General features: G+C 43.1%; 1 protein-coding gene across 12 annotated transcripts in view; it reads right to left on the bottom strand.

Annotated features, from left to right (window-relative positions):
- Positions 1–17,239, bottom strand: part of LOC111255315 (uncharacterized) — a 138,409-nt gene that overhangs the window by 51,527 nt on the left and 69,643 nt on the right. For 10 of the 12 annotated variants that reach the window (XM_022817161.2, XM_022817160.2, XM_022817162.2 and 7 more), the window contains one exon: positions 15,745–15,974. The exons of 1 other annotated variant lie outside the window; for it this stretch is intronic. In XM_022817161.2, coding sequence (XP_022672896.1) covers positions 15,745–15,947 — 203 coding nt within the window. In that variant the 5' untranslated portion in view covers positions 15,948–15,974. Of the gene's footprint in view, positions 1–4,346; positions 4,428–15,744; positions 15,975–17,239 lie in introns of those variants that run through there. One more of the 12 variants, XM_086991075.1, reaches the window with a different exon arrangement.

Raw genomic sequence — 17,239 nt, forward strand, 5'->3', positions numbered from 1 at the left:
ACTCCAGTTGATAATCTGTGTAAATTCTGTTCAGTAATGGAGGCCGGGCAAATGTAGAATAAACTCGGGGCATACTACCCACGTTATCTTATGCATACATCCATTTCACGAGCACGTGACTGTAGGCACGATTCCCATATTTCTATTTTGCGCTTTCGGTTGTTCCAGTGCTTTATTACGTGAAACAACTTGTTTACCTGGACGTGAACAAAGTATCGAAGTGCTAATGCGTTATAGTTTTGAACTACATTGTAGGTCCTGCTATAGCGACGGTACAAAAGCCTCGGTGATCATAGGTAACGCAAAGAGCACAGTCAAGCCTACCTAAACTGTACATATAGAAGCTATAGGCGTATGCAAACTATGCGGCACAGTTTACGCTCTTCTTGTTCCCTTTGTAGGATCCGACTTGAAAGGAACGTCACCGCAAGAGATCGTCCCTTTCGGATATTCGCTGGATCGACTACTCTTTGTCTTCGAGTAGGGTAGCTGGCGTCGTTCCTGTCTTCGCTTGGTGTTGTTAATGCTTACCGTGTCGCACATCGAAGGTCCAGGACTACTGCACCGCACGGCGTTGCGTTACTCGAGGTAGCGTTCGTCGTGCGCGAAAAAGAGTTCCGGGCCCTAATAATTCTGCTGGGAGTTCGTTAGTCAGAAAATATATAAGCACTAGCAGCTGTAGCCGCGATAGTACCAACTGCATAAATCTCCACTGATCCCTATTTCTGAAAAGTCTAGCGAATCAGTCACAGCAACGCTATATGATATCGTTATCATCCATTTCAAACAACACAATGCGGATGCCCTCCCCGCTACGAATCTATAACCGATGGGTTGTTTTAGAGCCCATCGAAACCCGACGGCAATAGAGCTGTCGGGTCCGGTCGGGCCTAGCTACCGGTCGAGCTCGACAGGTTCGGTGCTGTACAATGTTTTCAGACAAAAGCGTGAAAGCTCCTTGGAAAGTTTTCCGAAAATTTCATCCGCGCCAGTGGTTGCGGTACAGGAGGGGGGTTTGCCAATAAATTCGTGAGTTCCATTGCACATTCACTCGGTAGCCGCTCTCGTAGCTCAAGCGGGCGGGTTGCCAAAGAAAACGACGGAAGGAGAAAAAGGGAGACCATTCGCCCTTTGCGGAACCTAAAAAACCTAGGGAACCTTATTTATCGTTCTAATGCTATCACTGCTACGTGGATTAGCTGCTTCTTGCCTCGGCTTCACTTACTCGTGCTTATCCGCTTGTATCTGTGTGTTCAACCTTATAGAATTATGAATTGACAAATCGCAGCTCGCTGCGACAATGAGACTAAAACGTGTTGCAATGTGACAGTTGAAAACAATGCACCTAGTCTTGAAATGCGGACTAGTATCCTTGTTAGGTTTACTTTACGAGCGAAGTTGCCTTCACGAAAAAAAAGTATATATATTATGGCACAGTAACTAAACGAATAGTGTCAGTACAGGCTTCATCATGTATTATATATGTAGCGTTGCTGCTATCGTCGGCAAGTTTCTTTCGCCAAGGCCACAACTCAAACGCATGAAACGAACGAGCAAGTAACTAGTACTCTCGAGTGGCTCATTTGCGAAGAGAGGTTCATTTCTCCTCATTTAGTGCGCCGAAAACCTTTTTGCTGCTCCTGTTTGGTTCCTGGCTTTCGGACTGGAGCGTTCGTTTGAACTCCACCTAGCCCGCCTTCCTTCCATTTTTGAGGCACAAATGGGCTCTGCAGTTTCTTTGTTGAATGTCGACCGAACCCTATTCCGAATCTTCTTTCATCACTTTCTCTTACATATCAAACGAGCGAAGGGGCGATTGGAGAGGACCCCCGCATTTTCACATCCTGCGCTCTTAATATCTCCTTTTGTGGGAGGTTCTCGCGTAACGACGGCCACTAAGATCTCTTTACAGACATCGCTTGCCCACTGTCATCACTCGGGAATCTGCTTTACCACTAGAGACAAAGGCCGTCTCTAGCGCACATAATTGGGTCATTTTAGAGAGCGTTGATAGCAGTCCATATACACAATACACCAATACACTGGAAACAGGACTTGAAGATAGGGGAGGAATATGAAAAAAAAAATAGCAGAACTAGAGCGTTCAAATTCTTTCCTTATAAGTACGTGACGGTTTATAGTGGCCTGGCAAAATACGTGTGGCACTGAGTCAAAGTAACGCTGTCTATCTCGTCGTATAGAGCCAAGGACACAACCACTCGACTTTTGTAATTGCGCTCTAACTTCATCTAACAAATCACTGCGTTGCCCCACGGCTTTTGCACAAACTGTTGAAAGAGTCCAAGGAACGGCAAACCGGTTGACACCTCTCAGTTACGATATGGGAACTCGAATCGAAGCACCATGTTCCTATGGCCTACTCAGGCATAAACAGACGACCGGGCCTATCATTTGAGTTCTACGCGTAGCTGTTTCCCACCTTCACATGTATACGTGAAAGTGGCCATTTTTGCGATGAACACTTCCCTTTTTTCGTAAAAAAGGCTTTGCGGTATCGATGGTCCATGTTCAGATGATTTTTTTCGCCACGTCATAGTAAATGACGCATCCACGTATCGATAGGAACAGCAATAATAATATAATAATAAGCGATAATAAGATAATTCGAAATAACAGTGTTCAAAAATGAACCTTACAATCGTCGAAATACCAAGTGTAGTATAACGCAAAATAACAAAGGCCTAAACATGTGAGATGCTCTATGGGCCTAGGTGAGATAAATGTAAGTGAAATCATTTCCATTAATTACCATAGCTAAAATAATAAAGCCAGATTCCGTTGCAGACATCAACACTAGCTTGTAACGCATCAGGTTCCTTTTGTTATTTTTATCATTTATTTATTTGTATTATTATTAATTAATTGATATTATATAATCTTGGAAATGTGCTGATTGCCTATGAGGTTCTACCTATTACTTGGCTGTATCCACTTTGCTCGCATACCCCACAAACGGACTAACGGAAACCAATCATCTTCTCGTCAAAGCTTGTGACTCCCTTAGAAACGAAGCCAATTAAACCAGCGTATCTAGCAACACTCAAAAAGTCGTCTGCCTGTTCCGTCTTTCTGTCGTTGTTCTCGAGAGTAGACAGGGCTCCTGAGAGGAACGCTTAATGCGCGCAGGCATCGGTCACCATTTGAAGCTTCATTTTGTTAAACTGCCTTTTCGGTCTCCCCTTGCAGAAGAATAAGACCGAAGTGCGACAGCGGTTTCCGTTTCATCTATCACGTTCGTCTGTAGAACCTGTACTGCGCACGAATAGATTTCATTGGAATTCCATCAGACAGCTAACGCACAATCCAGGCGTGCAATGTCGACAGTTTTTTTGCGTAAGGTTTGTCCAGTATAATCCTCTATGTTTCGAGTTTTATGTTCTGTATCGCCGTTAGACGTTCCATCAGACGGTTGGCTCCCAGCACGAAACGAAGCTTAACGGTCTATACTCGAGTTTGAACCCGGATTTCAACGTGTCCCTGAGATTATCAGGAAAATACGTTACACACTAAACTATCCCGGAAACTACGCTTCCAGAAAATCATTTTTTTCCTCTCTATTCTATTGTACTATATTTAATGTTAGCGCAACGATTGGTATGCCTGCCTGGGGAGCGTATGCGCATGAGAATAATTTCCTTCCTTAAAAAGTTATCACTATATATATATATATATATATATATATATATATATATATATGTATGTATAACATATTGAAGCGCTTGTAACAAATTGTTACATGTATCCGAAGGTTTTACTCGCTCGGTATTGAATCATCACGGATTTAAGTCGTGCCGAAATCATCTGGGAGTAGACTTGTGACAAGACTGGTTCCACTTCATTACTCGCAAAAAGCACGCCCCGATGTGAAGTACTATATATGATATTAGCTTTTACACCGGTATTCGGTCGTTTGCATCAGTGGAGTATGTCCCTCAGTGACGAAGAGATATGCAAGACGTATTGCAATGGTTACAGTCGCCATCTTAACCCGTATTTTGTTATTATGGTTACTTATACCATGCAAATGTTATTTGATGCGTGAGAATGGGTACTTGATTTCCACACGATTACGATGGTTGCTACTACCGTAAGGGACTAAAAAAGTTTTTCGACCCCTAGCGCGAGTTAAACACACGCCGGAACTAGTACTGCCAGTGTATAGAGGGCGCTACTAACTGGGCCATTCCGCCCGACGAAATGGGTATTTAGAGGGTCCGCAATAGTGATTATTTACGAATTTCTCGTAAAGCACCACAAGTTCTGTTCTCATCAGGAAAAATTCTATAAAAATTTAAGTGTTAGATTGCTCAAACAAAAGGGCTTACCTGTGCAGTTCTCCTGCGCGTCTTCCACCAGCAATTTTTACTTAACAATTATGCTTTAGATTTAATTCAGAGAAGTTCGGCCTGCAATTTTATATGAAGGGCAGTTAACACGTTGTGGCCTAATATTAAATACCGTAAAATTGGTCTATTATTATTCCTGTTCCCCAATTGAATTCCGCCTGTCGGTCTGTCAGCTATCCGCCAATCGGATATAAAAAAGCATCATTTACATCAATTCGCAGTGGGAGCGCCAAATAGGGAAAGCTCAACAAAGCCAACATAGTTTCCCTAACGCTGATACGATCAATGACACGCTCCGCGGGAAGACCTACGCATCCATTTCTGAAACATGTATTTTTTTTTGGAAAAGTGTCGAGCAGAAATGCTGGTTGACCATAAGTACCAGGCACACGACTGCTGCCGCTCGCGGTCAACGCTAATACGCTGAACAGAAGATCATATCAGAGTTCAACAACAGCTGCCAAATTCTGTGGCTTGCCTGTACGACGATTAACGTCAATGTGTGGCAAAATAAGCAAAGTTATTTCCAGTACACTTTGGACACCCAGCAGATTCGCTTATACTAATTTTATTCGCTTTTCACTGCAAAAATACGCCTACTTCCTTTAACTTGCACTTACATCAAATTATATAGCAAATAATAAAAATTCGCGTACAATTTGTCGATTAGCTGTGGACATGTCCAGCCAGGTAATTATGTACAATATTTAATTTATCGACGTTAAAAACAGAGGAAAATTAAAATCATTAGAAAGGCCGAAATTAATGGGACAATGACCGTGGGGTGGGTTCCGCTTTAAGGAAAAGAACAAGAAAGCAGGTGGAATGTACCCGTTTTTCTTTGTTTTCCATTTCCTTCCATATTAAAAACAATCAGTGTGTTGGTACTGTTTTGTTTTTCTCCGGGAACCATTGCAACTAGGCCCGTTGCTACCGTTATTATTGCTTCTGCTCTAATACAGTTGACCCCTCTTTGATAGCATTTGTTTGGTGCTTGGCCGCCCACCTGTTTGGGCGTCAGCCTGTGCTAGCCTGGCTGTCACGAACGTAGCACAGTTCCTTCGTCTTAGCTCGTTACCGCTTCCGCTGTTTTAATGATGACAACAGCGTGTTTAATGACTACTAACACTGGCCTCGAGAGCCGATAAAACAGTGTCAGCATTCGAGCATGCACATATCTCTCATTCGTTCGTTCAGTCGTCGTACCGCTTACGAGGAACACGCGCTGCTACTAACAAAAGGTCAAGAAAGAGGAAGGAAGTTGCATTTACGTGAGGATGCCGTAGTCGATATCATTTCTGTAGACGATTTTGCCGATTTGGGACCGTCCTGTATTCGTTACTAATACTATCACGAAACTCCCAAGGTACGAGTCCCGTTGATCATAGGAGGTTCCTCCCCCCATTTCTCTCCTTTAGCGCTCCCGTCGTATCATTTCGCCGATGCTAGTGCTGGGATTTTTTCTGTTACCGCTATAATACGATTATCACCGAGTCTACTAGTAGCTGATTTTTGCCTCGGTGCCTAACATCTCGCGTCACCTTCGACAGGTGCTGAGAACAAATGGCAGGCAGGAACAGTCAGCCGTTCAGAAAACTACATATAGTAGCAATTCTTGTAGCGATAGTGCAGACATCATTCTTTCTATTTCTATTACATATTGTTGCATTATGTGACCAGTAGTAGCGTTTGTCAGCTGCGCCTCATTCTAGTGTTGAAGTCAGTCCTGTCTTGGTTTTCCTTTTCTTATTATCACTTTTCATATACGCAAAGGCATCATCCATTGGTACGTACGAAACGTTTTTATTGTTATTGGAAATGTTGCTGGAAAATGATTGCGCACTGGTGCTATTGGAAAAATATCATATGTTGTCGACGCTGGTTGTACAACGTTTTTCCAGCTGACACCGCCGATGCTGCAGCTGATGCCTTGCCACTATGTGTGCTGCTGTCGATTGCCGATAAAGAAAAACGCTATTTCTACTTCTCTACGTTTCTGGTCGCTTTGTTGCTGTTTTTGTTTTTGTTGTTGCTGTTGCCCGTACCGTTGTTGCTCTTTAGACGTTGTTCGATGATGACACTTAGTGTCTGTCTGACTGAAGAAAGCAAGTTGACAAAAGAGAAAAGAATCTTTAAGAGAAGAACTAGTAGAGGCAGTAGTTGTAGTAGAAGTTGAAAGGGTTGACGAAGACAAGAAGTCGAAGAGGAGCAAAATGAAGAGAGAACGAGACGAGAATCGCAGAGAAGAACTTCAGAAGGCACGATTCCCGAATGCTGCTACGACAACAACCTGTGACCTGTCTGCGTTGTCGAGTGTCTGCATGCATGCGTGCGTGCGTGTGCCACTGCGAAGGAAAATGATCTACGGTATATCGCCCTCGTTGTCTACCGAGCGACCACGACATCAACAAAAACAGCGTTGAACGATCACAGTCACAGTCACACAAAGAACCGTCTGCTCCCAACAATCATTTACATGGCCGAATAGACATGCTTTTCTCGACCCGTCTGCACTCCTCGTGATGATGATCGCCCAACGAAACATCGTCCGTGGCAGTGTATCGCACCGAATCAAGTAAGTGGCTATCTTCACTGCGGGACCGCGTCGTATCATACACAGCTTCCTGTATTTATCACGCCGCTAGTGACGCTGCAGTGCTGTGGCTATTTCGACTTGTGGCGTTTAGTATGAACGTAGGATTAGATCCCATCGTGACCAATCGATATTATTTTTATGTGTAGGTATGGCCGTATAAATGTTTACATCAATACCAAATTTATGCATGATGTGAGGCAACAGGTAGGGCAAGGTGGTCCAAGACGAGGCCAAAACCGAAACGAAAATAACAATTACGTAAAAACACTGCAATGGTAGTAATAGTACTAATGACAATAATAACTGAAACTATGAAATGCTACCGAGTGTGTACTGTGCCAATGTTTCTTCAGTAGCGATTGCAATATAACAGCGAGCACTGGTAACGAATAATAAATTTATCTATCTATTTCAGTAACGATGCTTACTGTTTACCTATTGCAAACGCTGCAATATTCAATACAAGGCTCTATAAACATATCTGGCGTGGCATACATTAGAGGAATAACTTATTTGTACGTTGTACGACTAGCTCTGTTAGCAAACGCTACTTCAATATCCCGAATTTTTTACTTTTATCCCGAATAGAATAGCAGTAAGGTCCGAATCACCTGGATGCCTATTTTAGGCCTGAACCTATAAAGGGTGCCTCCATTTTATTCGTTCCAAAAATCTAGGAGTTTGTTTAATTTAGGAGGCTTGTTTATCTAGCATCTAGAATTTCTAGTCTAGTAGATTTAAACGGCGTACGGACAATTACGTTTGCGAAATTTGACAACAAACAGGAAGATCATAACCACACTTCGCATATTGCTTTACGATTTGTCGCCGATCGCCCAATAGGCTGGAGAAGTATTTTCATGTCATTTCAACTCTTTACTAGCAGTCTCGTGTTTAGCGGTTGCCTTCTTGTAAAATAAGGGTAACAGATACAAAGGTGACTATTACAATCTCTACAGAGACCGTACTGTTATTTTTTTCTATGCTTAGTTGCAAAGGAGTGGTAATCGCGCTTATAAGACAATGCAGACCACAACAGGCCTTACAACAAATCACAGTATTTTTGCCACTCTCATCATCGTCTGCAAAAGCAGCGTCAATTTTACCAAAGCAGCGCCAGAAACGACAGCAAATTGACTAAATTGAAGGCCAGCAGCGGTAGCACTAACCACCGTAGAGAAACCTCAATTTCACTTCATTTTGGACGCCTCGGGTCTCAACCCCCTGGAAAGGCGGCATTTCTCGCTGCTCGTTTTCGTCGCGAGTAGCGATCAAGCAATGGCTCTTCAGCGCCTGCAGTGGCTCTTAACGAGCGCTCTTCTGCATGCAGAGACAGCGACCGCTAGCAAAGGAAGGAGTTGTTTTCGTGATGAGACGAAACCAGCACGACGGTTAGCTATAGCTCCAGTCGGTAAGCCAGAGTTGGTAACTACTACCACCAGCATCATCAAATAAACAGAGAACCTGCCAACGCAAGGCGCTGAATTTTTATCTGCCTGCCTTCGAGCAATTGCCCGGGCCTCAACCGGCACCATGACCAATGGCCATTTAGAACACAGCTTGCCTCATCGTGTGGAAATCATCGCCATCGTCGCCAACAAACGCAGCTACTACTGCTGCTGCTGCTGCTACCTTAAGCGGCCGGCTTTTTTTTACAACGAGCAACCATACACAGGAAAATAGCTGCCCACTATTTCTTTTGGCATCGTCGTCGTCTTCGGAGCTTCTTTTTGCGACCATTGCTGGTAATAGCCCCAACAACGAACTGCTGATGATGTCGGATGGCTCTACAGCAACGGTAGCAGCAGCAGCAGCAGCAGCAGCGGTAGCTGCCACAGCAACTCGTGCTGCATTTTCGGACGTAAGTCCATTCTATTGACTAAAAATATGTTCCTCAATCTGACGAGGTATTCGCCAGAAATGTGGCTCGCTGATCCTTTTTTGGTAGTGTCGAAAAGAGCTTAAAAAAATCATAATTACAACAAAGAAACAACATACCTTTCGTTATCTATTCGGACTTTATTTGTACATATACAACCGACCATCTTATCGAGCTACCAATACGTGATATTTTAGCTAGGATCTCCGACTTCCATATCCGCTCACGTTGATTAGTTGGCTAACCGACTCTAGGTAGAATATCCTAGGTCAAAAACATATGCTGTATAAACTTCTATCCTACTTGCAATCTATAATACACCAGAAGAACGTTAATGGATCACTATTTCAAACGGCCAATAACAACTTCATAGAAAAAAATCTACAACCAGCATCAGATTGTTTCTAGTAGCTATGCTTTGAACATAAAAGGTGAGTCTTCTTCGAATGTCTTCGCTCTAGCTAACGAATTGTTGTCCAGTCTGCTAGAACCACATGAGGACGTATCAATCAAACAGTGATCGGTATGTCTGTAGCCAATCCGAATATGCTAGGTATTAGAGAATCTAAATGAGCCTCTATCTGTCTATATGACACAAGAAAATACACGCCGTTAGCAAATGGCAACTTATTGATCGTTTGTTAACTTCATAACACGGTAAAAGTATGACGGAAAAATGACGGATATAGAAAAGAATGAGAAATGTTCCAGATCCTTAAGATGGACGTATCGCTATATCTGCATGCTCACGACCATTGTATAAATATTCGTTCTTAACGAAGCAGAAGTTAGAGACGTTTCCTTTCTGAACGCCAACTGTCTGCCTATTTTCGCGGCTGTTGTTGTCATCGATGATACCGATTCCGGAGAGCGAAGTCTTTTTTACGTAGTAACGCGCCTAGCCTTCTATTAGCTAAGTTCAAACGACAGCTGCAGTGTTGCGTTCAACCTTCCGGCTTTATATCCGAGTATATTACGGCGCTTTTTTCCATCCGATGTGGTTAATAAATTCCCTGTACCTATTGTCTAAATCCATTGTATAAATGAATTCAGGTCTCAATCGTACGGACGTACTCAGTAGATATCGACATCCGCGGAAGCCTTCAAGTGACGCCGGGTTTCGTGCAGCGGTGAAATCCATTTTCAGCCGTTGACAGTAATCGTCAAAAATCGCTGACGCCCTGTTTAGAAATAGGCGAAAACAATAACAACTGCTTTCGCTTGCAGAAGACGATTATATCTTCGTCTGCGTTGATGTCCTTTCTCACTGAAATTCTATAGACGATGCCAAGCTCATAGTTATGGCATTTGTCACGGTAGAAAGCATAGCGGTGTGGCGGCGCCATATTCTGGGCCTGTACTCTCTGAGACGAGAAAATTCTGACACTGATAATGATGTAATTGTTGCTACCGCTACCGCTTTCACCCTAATAATGAATATGATGATATTTTCCAGTGTCACCACTATGCCGGCGAGTTCCTTCGCTTTCATTTGAGTAACACAGAGACAGCGACTGCCAATCATCACGCGACCCGGCCAAATGTCGAACTACTAGAGATAACTGACTTGGACGTCTGAGATGATCTAAGTTCGAAACCGAGCGTAGGCATACTTGGCTACGTGCTGGAGAGGGTCAACTATCCGATGCAACGTTACCCTTATGATAACTTGAACTGAGCAGCAAATGTAAGAACAACCGCTGTACTTTATTGTTGTATTTGCAATATTTAGTACGGCGATTAAGAAAGGATCACCACTGGACTGACTCTCGGTGATTAGAAGCTTGTTCGACTACGAAACGATGCAGACATGTATTCAGTTCAACCCAGTCTTTCTACGGAAGCAATATCTATTAGTACTAATGCGCTGAGCGTAGTTCGAAGGCCAAAGAATTGCCCCATGGCACCGTGTCAAAATATACACCAATGGTACAAATGATACGTAACCAATATATAGTTCGGCTAAGTAGAGACTCCTTCATATATACGGGCACTGAACGATCTAGTTAATAGCGACGTTGGCAAGACACAAACGCGAGGCAAATAACAGCGAGTGAGTTGGTAAATTTCATCAGTTATTTACTATAACGTTAACTTTGTTGCCTGCTTCACATAGTAAAGGTTGAGTTAGGGGTCAGATCACTTTTATACTGTCAATCTTCCCGTTGTTGGCTAAATCGACCATTCATTGCCATCATCTAGCTTGATAATTAGTGAAGGACACTGCATAATTTCACTACCACTGGATGTCTTCACAAATGTTGGGGTGCTTTCTGCGTGTTGCTAGCGATTGACACATTGTAATCAATCATAGCCATATTTACGGTGGCTGAGAGTCGGCAGTGATAGCAGTGTATATGTGCATGTGCACATATATACTGCTGCTGTTAAGAACCGTTGGTGAGGCACGCTGCGTCGAGGCATTGGTTGTGGTCACAGGGGCTCTGATTAATGTGCAATATATTCCCAAGAAAAGAATTACTGTCACTTACCACCGTCTGTGGCCTTTTAGCTTACCAATCAATATAGACATTTCGTCTGTCGATGTACCCACGAAGCGATCTCAGGATCGCTATTGAGTAGCTATTTGAGGTTTTTGGGCTACCAATCAATCGCTGCGCCCTACAAGCAGCAGTGAAATTACCCGCACATATAACAATATGTATATAAATATCACGTAGAATTCGAAATACTACATTGACCATACGTTGGTGCCTAAATATATATTTATTCCTACATGTAAGAATCAATCAACTCTTATTTTTCTGAGATCAGAACATAATCGACGTACGCTCTTTGTAGTAATAATCACGTATAGTGCAAGGACCTTGACGGCCGAATTTGAACCGCCACGTCGGATAAATCGACTAAGGTCGTCTGCTCTACACGTAACAGTGGTGTTTGACTTTCCTTTGCTTTAAAAGAAAAGCTTGTTACTGAACATTTAGTAAATCAAAATCATAAGCTCTTGACTAAAACGCATGGTAAGTTAAGGATCTGTTTGCTTCTTCCAATTAAAGATTTTTATCCCTGAATATGCCATGAAGTCATTTATTATCGACCAGCGATTGTGGCATTGTTGCACGCTGTGTGTCCCATGTAATGAGAAAAACTACTGTAAAAAATCCAAAAGCACAACATTATGTTTCGTATATTCGTTTGAAATAAACGCAAAAATTTAAAGAAAAAAACAGACATTGACATTCCGAAGGAGGCCGATGATGATAATAAATAAAAGAAAACAATGTAGCGTACGGCGCCAAATTCGAAACGTGGACCAATTAGGCAGAGGGCCACCACTCCATATAACTCGAGGCGAGCGGATGAGCGCACGGTGATATATTTTACTGCTTCTGTTTATTAAGCCAAACCTCTCTTATCCCCTGAAAGATAGAAAGGGGAAAGGCAAAAAGCGGGAGTGAATACATGGGCAAAAAGCCCTAGAGTAATTGCTAGCAGAGGATGGCAAGGGAGGTCAAGGACATCATCACTGGTATATATTACTGTCCGATAGATATTGCCACAACCGAAGAGTCAGAAAAGGCCAAGAACAGAAGTAATAGTTCGTAACGTTTAGTTTATAACTACAAGGCCTCCAAAACAATCCTACAGTGGTTACTACTACGCCTAAAGTCGCCTGGCGACGATGTCTTCTATACGATACACCGCAGAGACACTCTTCCTTGTCGGTCTTCCCCCTAACCCACAGCCTTGTGGCACAATGTATAATCTATTCTATTATTTTGTGTTGTAAATAAAGTTCGTATCGAACGAAGGTAGCTTATGAAAACCAACGTGCTCATCACCACTTGAACTAGAAAACGACTGATAGACAAACGGATCAGGAACACACGCTCATGACATTAGCAGTAGTACCATCGTTTTTGATTGAAGGGATATTGGTTTGTTAACGATATAGATGCTGCCGTTGCGAAGTAAGACCGGTAAGAGCATGGCGCGAAGCGGCGAAATAACTTAACAGAAAAAAAAACTCAACGAAGGAGAGTAAAGAAAGCGAGAGAGAGGTTAAAAACTATGCACGATCATGCCACCCCTGATTACGAGGGCAACGGCAACAACGACGTACCTGCAGAAGATAGTACTAGCGATGGGGGCATTTACTCAAATCATGTCCGTTAAGATAAATTGCCGACAAAAAAGACAACAGAGACATCGAACGACGCAATCAGTAACGTAAAACAGACGGTACGGAATCGAGATACAGGATGACAAGAAGAGATATACAGTCCGCTACACAATGCCATCCAAAAGGAAATAGCGCCGTGATCAACGAGATATATATATGTATATATAAGTGAGGTGCACGGTACGTCGCTGTAATTGTTGATTGTCTTATGCATTTCTTTCTCTCATACGAATTTAAACTTTATCAGTAAACTCTTATTTTGTGACCTAACGTGAGAACAGACATACAATAATCACGTACAAACATCGGACAAAAGTGAGACCGGACCAGCGATTGAGCAACGAAGGCTGAATGATTTAAGCACAGAAATGGCGGCCGGAGTTGTATAAGATTATAATGCCATCGTGGAGAGTTGGCACATCAGTGAAGGAAGTATAGGGTCACAGAAAAGTAGGCAGCACTAGGCTATCTACAAGGAAGGAGAAGAAGAAAAATGAAGAGAAAGGAACTAATACAGACTGGAAAAGTAAAACGATGTCGAAAGCGAACTGCGTTCACTTATTCACTGTCATCCGTGGGCTTTTGTCCCGGCATTTGCCACCCGCTGTTCTCGGTGGATAGCAATTTCAGACGTAACGGTTACAGTGTCACCTGGCTTCATTTACAGTACCTAGTACTACAGGCTTCAATAATAGTGGTTTTGTGAATAGGACGAAGGTGCGATGGCCACGCCAACGCAAACGCGCACTCACACATAGACGAAGACAGTGACGGCTACATAGCTGAACGACGATTCCCGTTCGTATGCAACGAGCGACAAGAAATAGCCATGGGACAATGGAGGTCAATGAAACCGGCAGACAGAAAGACAGCCGGACTTACGTTTCTGTAAAGGTGCCAGTGTGTCAGTAAATGGCGCAAAGGAGAGAACTGAATCATAGCGGAGTAACACAGCACAATGGGACTGAATGATATTTTCGGCAGCCAGATTATCTCGGAGTGAATTATTTTAGAAAACTATTTTAGGCCATAGTTTAGGCTTGCAAGCGTGACAATCTGTTAGCGCATTTACTGGGTCCGAATGTAACAAACGATATCAAAAATATCACTAAAAATAGTTTTGTGTAAATGCGTTTTTACAGATCGAATGGTATCGTTGAACAATGATTTTTCAATAGATTTAATCGATCATTTTTCCTGACACTTTCTTATATGTTCATTTAATGTTTTCTTTAATAAGTCAATGGATTACTTTCCGTAATAAAAAGCGATCAAGATTTACGATTTTTTCTGTGTAGCCACTGCATATACTTAGACGAGCACACCCCTACGCCGTTCTCCTAACTGGAGTAACTCTTTCTTCGACCACTCCTAGACGAACATGTGTCCTATTTAGAACGTGTCGTTCCAACCCTTCTTCATTTCAATGGGCAAAAATCTCTAACTAGGCCAAACGGAGAAACCGCGGCACGGCCATGAGCTGGCAGCAGTATACAACAACAACAGTAAGGACATTAATAAGGAGACTACCACATACGACAGAGTAAAAAAAGATGGAATGGGGGCAATAACTAAATTGGTCTCGGTTCTGTTTCCTTATTCCTAACACACTAAACCCTCTGTTCCGCCTCCCCGATTTCTTTTTCCGTTTTCAGCAAGTGGGTAAAAGGCAGAGTTGTCTGACAGGACACGTGCTAGGCCTTTATAAGAAAAGAACAAAGGAGATCTGTTATTCTTTACTTTTCGTGCACTCACTCCGCTTGCCTCTCTGTTACTAGTTACACGAAACAACGACAACACACGGCTGCTTAGCCATCTGGGTCTGGTCCTTCTTCCTGGTTAGCTATCATTGTTACTGTTTCCTTTCGCTAGTACACTAGGTCCTTTAGCCTGCTATCGGTCAAAAGGACCCTGCCGTTTTACCGCTACGCATTGCAAGCCTCACAACAATATGAACGAACAGCGACTAACGATGTCTTCTTGTTCGAGTTCACTTATGTTTTCGCAGCTTTACCATACGGCTTCTATATGCTGGCACATGTTGTATGGGTGTCCGATATTTCTAGGTATGGCAGGCAAGAGACTAGCTGTTACGCTCTTATTCCGTCTCGCATACTCCTGCATATTTAAAACAATATACAACGCAGGTACACATGTAACTAGAATGGAATGGCTGGAAGGCTAAATCTGCTATTTTCTGCCATTGCTGCTGCTGTTACCAACAGTATAGAGTGGTACTCATGTATTTTTTATGATAGTGTTGTTGTTCATTATTAACAATCAACGTAGCATCTAAATGTATGCCATGAAACTATTCGTATAGTACCTGCCACGCGTAACGAGGGCTAGACAGGCAGGGTAATTAGAATAAATTATCTACATCAGAAAATGAGACGCTCTGTGTCCAGCATTGTTTCACTTAAAACGTCCGGTGAGTTATCGTATCGTGCCACGTATATGATCTACGTTTTGGAAGATTCAGTACCCTGAACAGATAGCTTAGCAAGTCGAACACGTCTCATCGTCTGCTTCCGCGGACAGAACTCACCACAACGTACTTTAGCTAATCGCTAACGAAATAGCTCAAGTGCAACGGGGTACGTTTGAAGAAAACCTTAAATCGAAGGCTTATGGTAAATACGAGCTCGCACTGTTCACCTTTTTAGGTTCTGATAGCCTTGCTCTCAGCCGAGTATCAAAGTTATCCTTACTAAAATACAGGTTTTCTTTTTTGAAATGAATTTCATCTACATACCTGCAGTACTGGTGATCGATACCGGTGCGCGGTTGTCGGATAGCGTTGGAGTTAGGTGCAGGTGACGCCGCTGCTGCTGCCGCTGCTGCTGCTGCTGCTGCTGTCGTAGCTGCTGCTGTTATTGCTGTGCTTGCAACTGTTGCAGAAGGTGTGGAAGCCCATGGCTGCGCAGTACTCGGAAGCGAGGGAATCACAGCCGCCATACGAAATCACTTAGTGCGTCTACCCGCCTGAAAGAACGATGCGTGTCGTGTAGTCACTAAGCGATTTAATAACATTCGTTGATTCACCATTCAGTGTCATTAAAGAAGCAGACGAGTTTCGCTGAACTGCTAGGCGATGCTAAAAACTACTGCACAGTGATGAGTGCCATACAATGACACTAACAGCAGGCATTCCAAATGGGCAAAACAAACAGTTTGAAGAGAAGGCTACTTTTGAAAATGGGGTATGTTTTAAAAGAAACTTGATCAGTATTTTTTTTCGAAACTCGAGACCTGCTGGTAGGCTTTTCGCTCCGGATATTGCACATGCATAATTGATGACGTGACGGGACGCAACGATTTTGAGTGCACTGAGTGGACACAAGTTCTTACAAGGGACTTCTCAGCGGGACCCTTTTTTAGCTAAGACTTCACTGCGACGCGCGCTGATATAGAGTAAACCACTCTCGAGGCAGCGGACAAATAATGACGTTTCCTCTATGTGAACAGAATGTATTCAAGTCAGGAGATCATATGGTCAGTCTAGCGCGTGTAATATTAACGTATTGCTATTGTAATCGTTGGAGAGCGTTTGACGGAAACATGACAGACGACCAACGCGATTACCCTTTTACACGAACTGCACACGACATTTACGGGCTAACCCCCATGGCTCATGTGTGTCCTACGCTTTTTGCCCGGCTCAATTGCTGCAGAAGCTGATGAGCGTCGCGACAGCGCTTGTAGATAGAGCCTGCTGTGGCCGACCAGTCTTCTTTTTTAGGTGTGCAACTGTGCGAACACCAGGTAGTCGTCAACAAGCAGCATGCGGCGATGATCTGCGTTGTCATCGTCGATGTACACTTCTATCCCACGTTATTATCGTCACCCTTTGCATTGTCAATTTTTCTACCATTTAACTTCAGACAGGTCGGACAAAAGCAAGGAAACTTTAGTGGCCCGTTCAGCTAACCAGCGATAGGCACACCGTCATTTAGGCAAAAGTATTTTTCCGCTGTGGCTGTTAATTATGGCTAAAGTTTGACAGCCACAGTTCGGTTGTGGTTATAATACGCAGAGTGCTTATTTTAGTGATACCTTGTGTCTAGGAAGCGCTTCTAATGGAGCATTTACTAGATGATCTTGTTTGTTCATCTATCATACAAGAAAATAAACCAACATATATATATGCTTTGCGTCGTAGTAGTGGCTAAATCTTATATGCACGAAGATACGGCGTTTACTGATTCCTTGTGTCCGCAAACGGTACAATGCGGGGTCCTAGTCCACGT

Source organism: Varroa destructor, unplaced genomic scaffold (genome assembly GCF_002443255.2).
Source record: "Varroa destructor unplaced genomic scaffold, Vdes_3.0 BEIS01000001.1, whole genome shotgun sequence".
Taxonomy (NCBI): Eukaryota; Metazoa; Arthropoda; class Arachnida; order Mesostigmata; family Varroidae; genus Varroa; species Varroa destructor.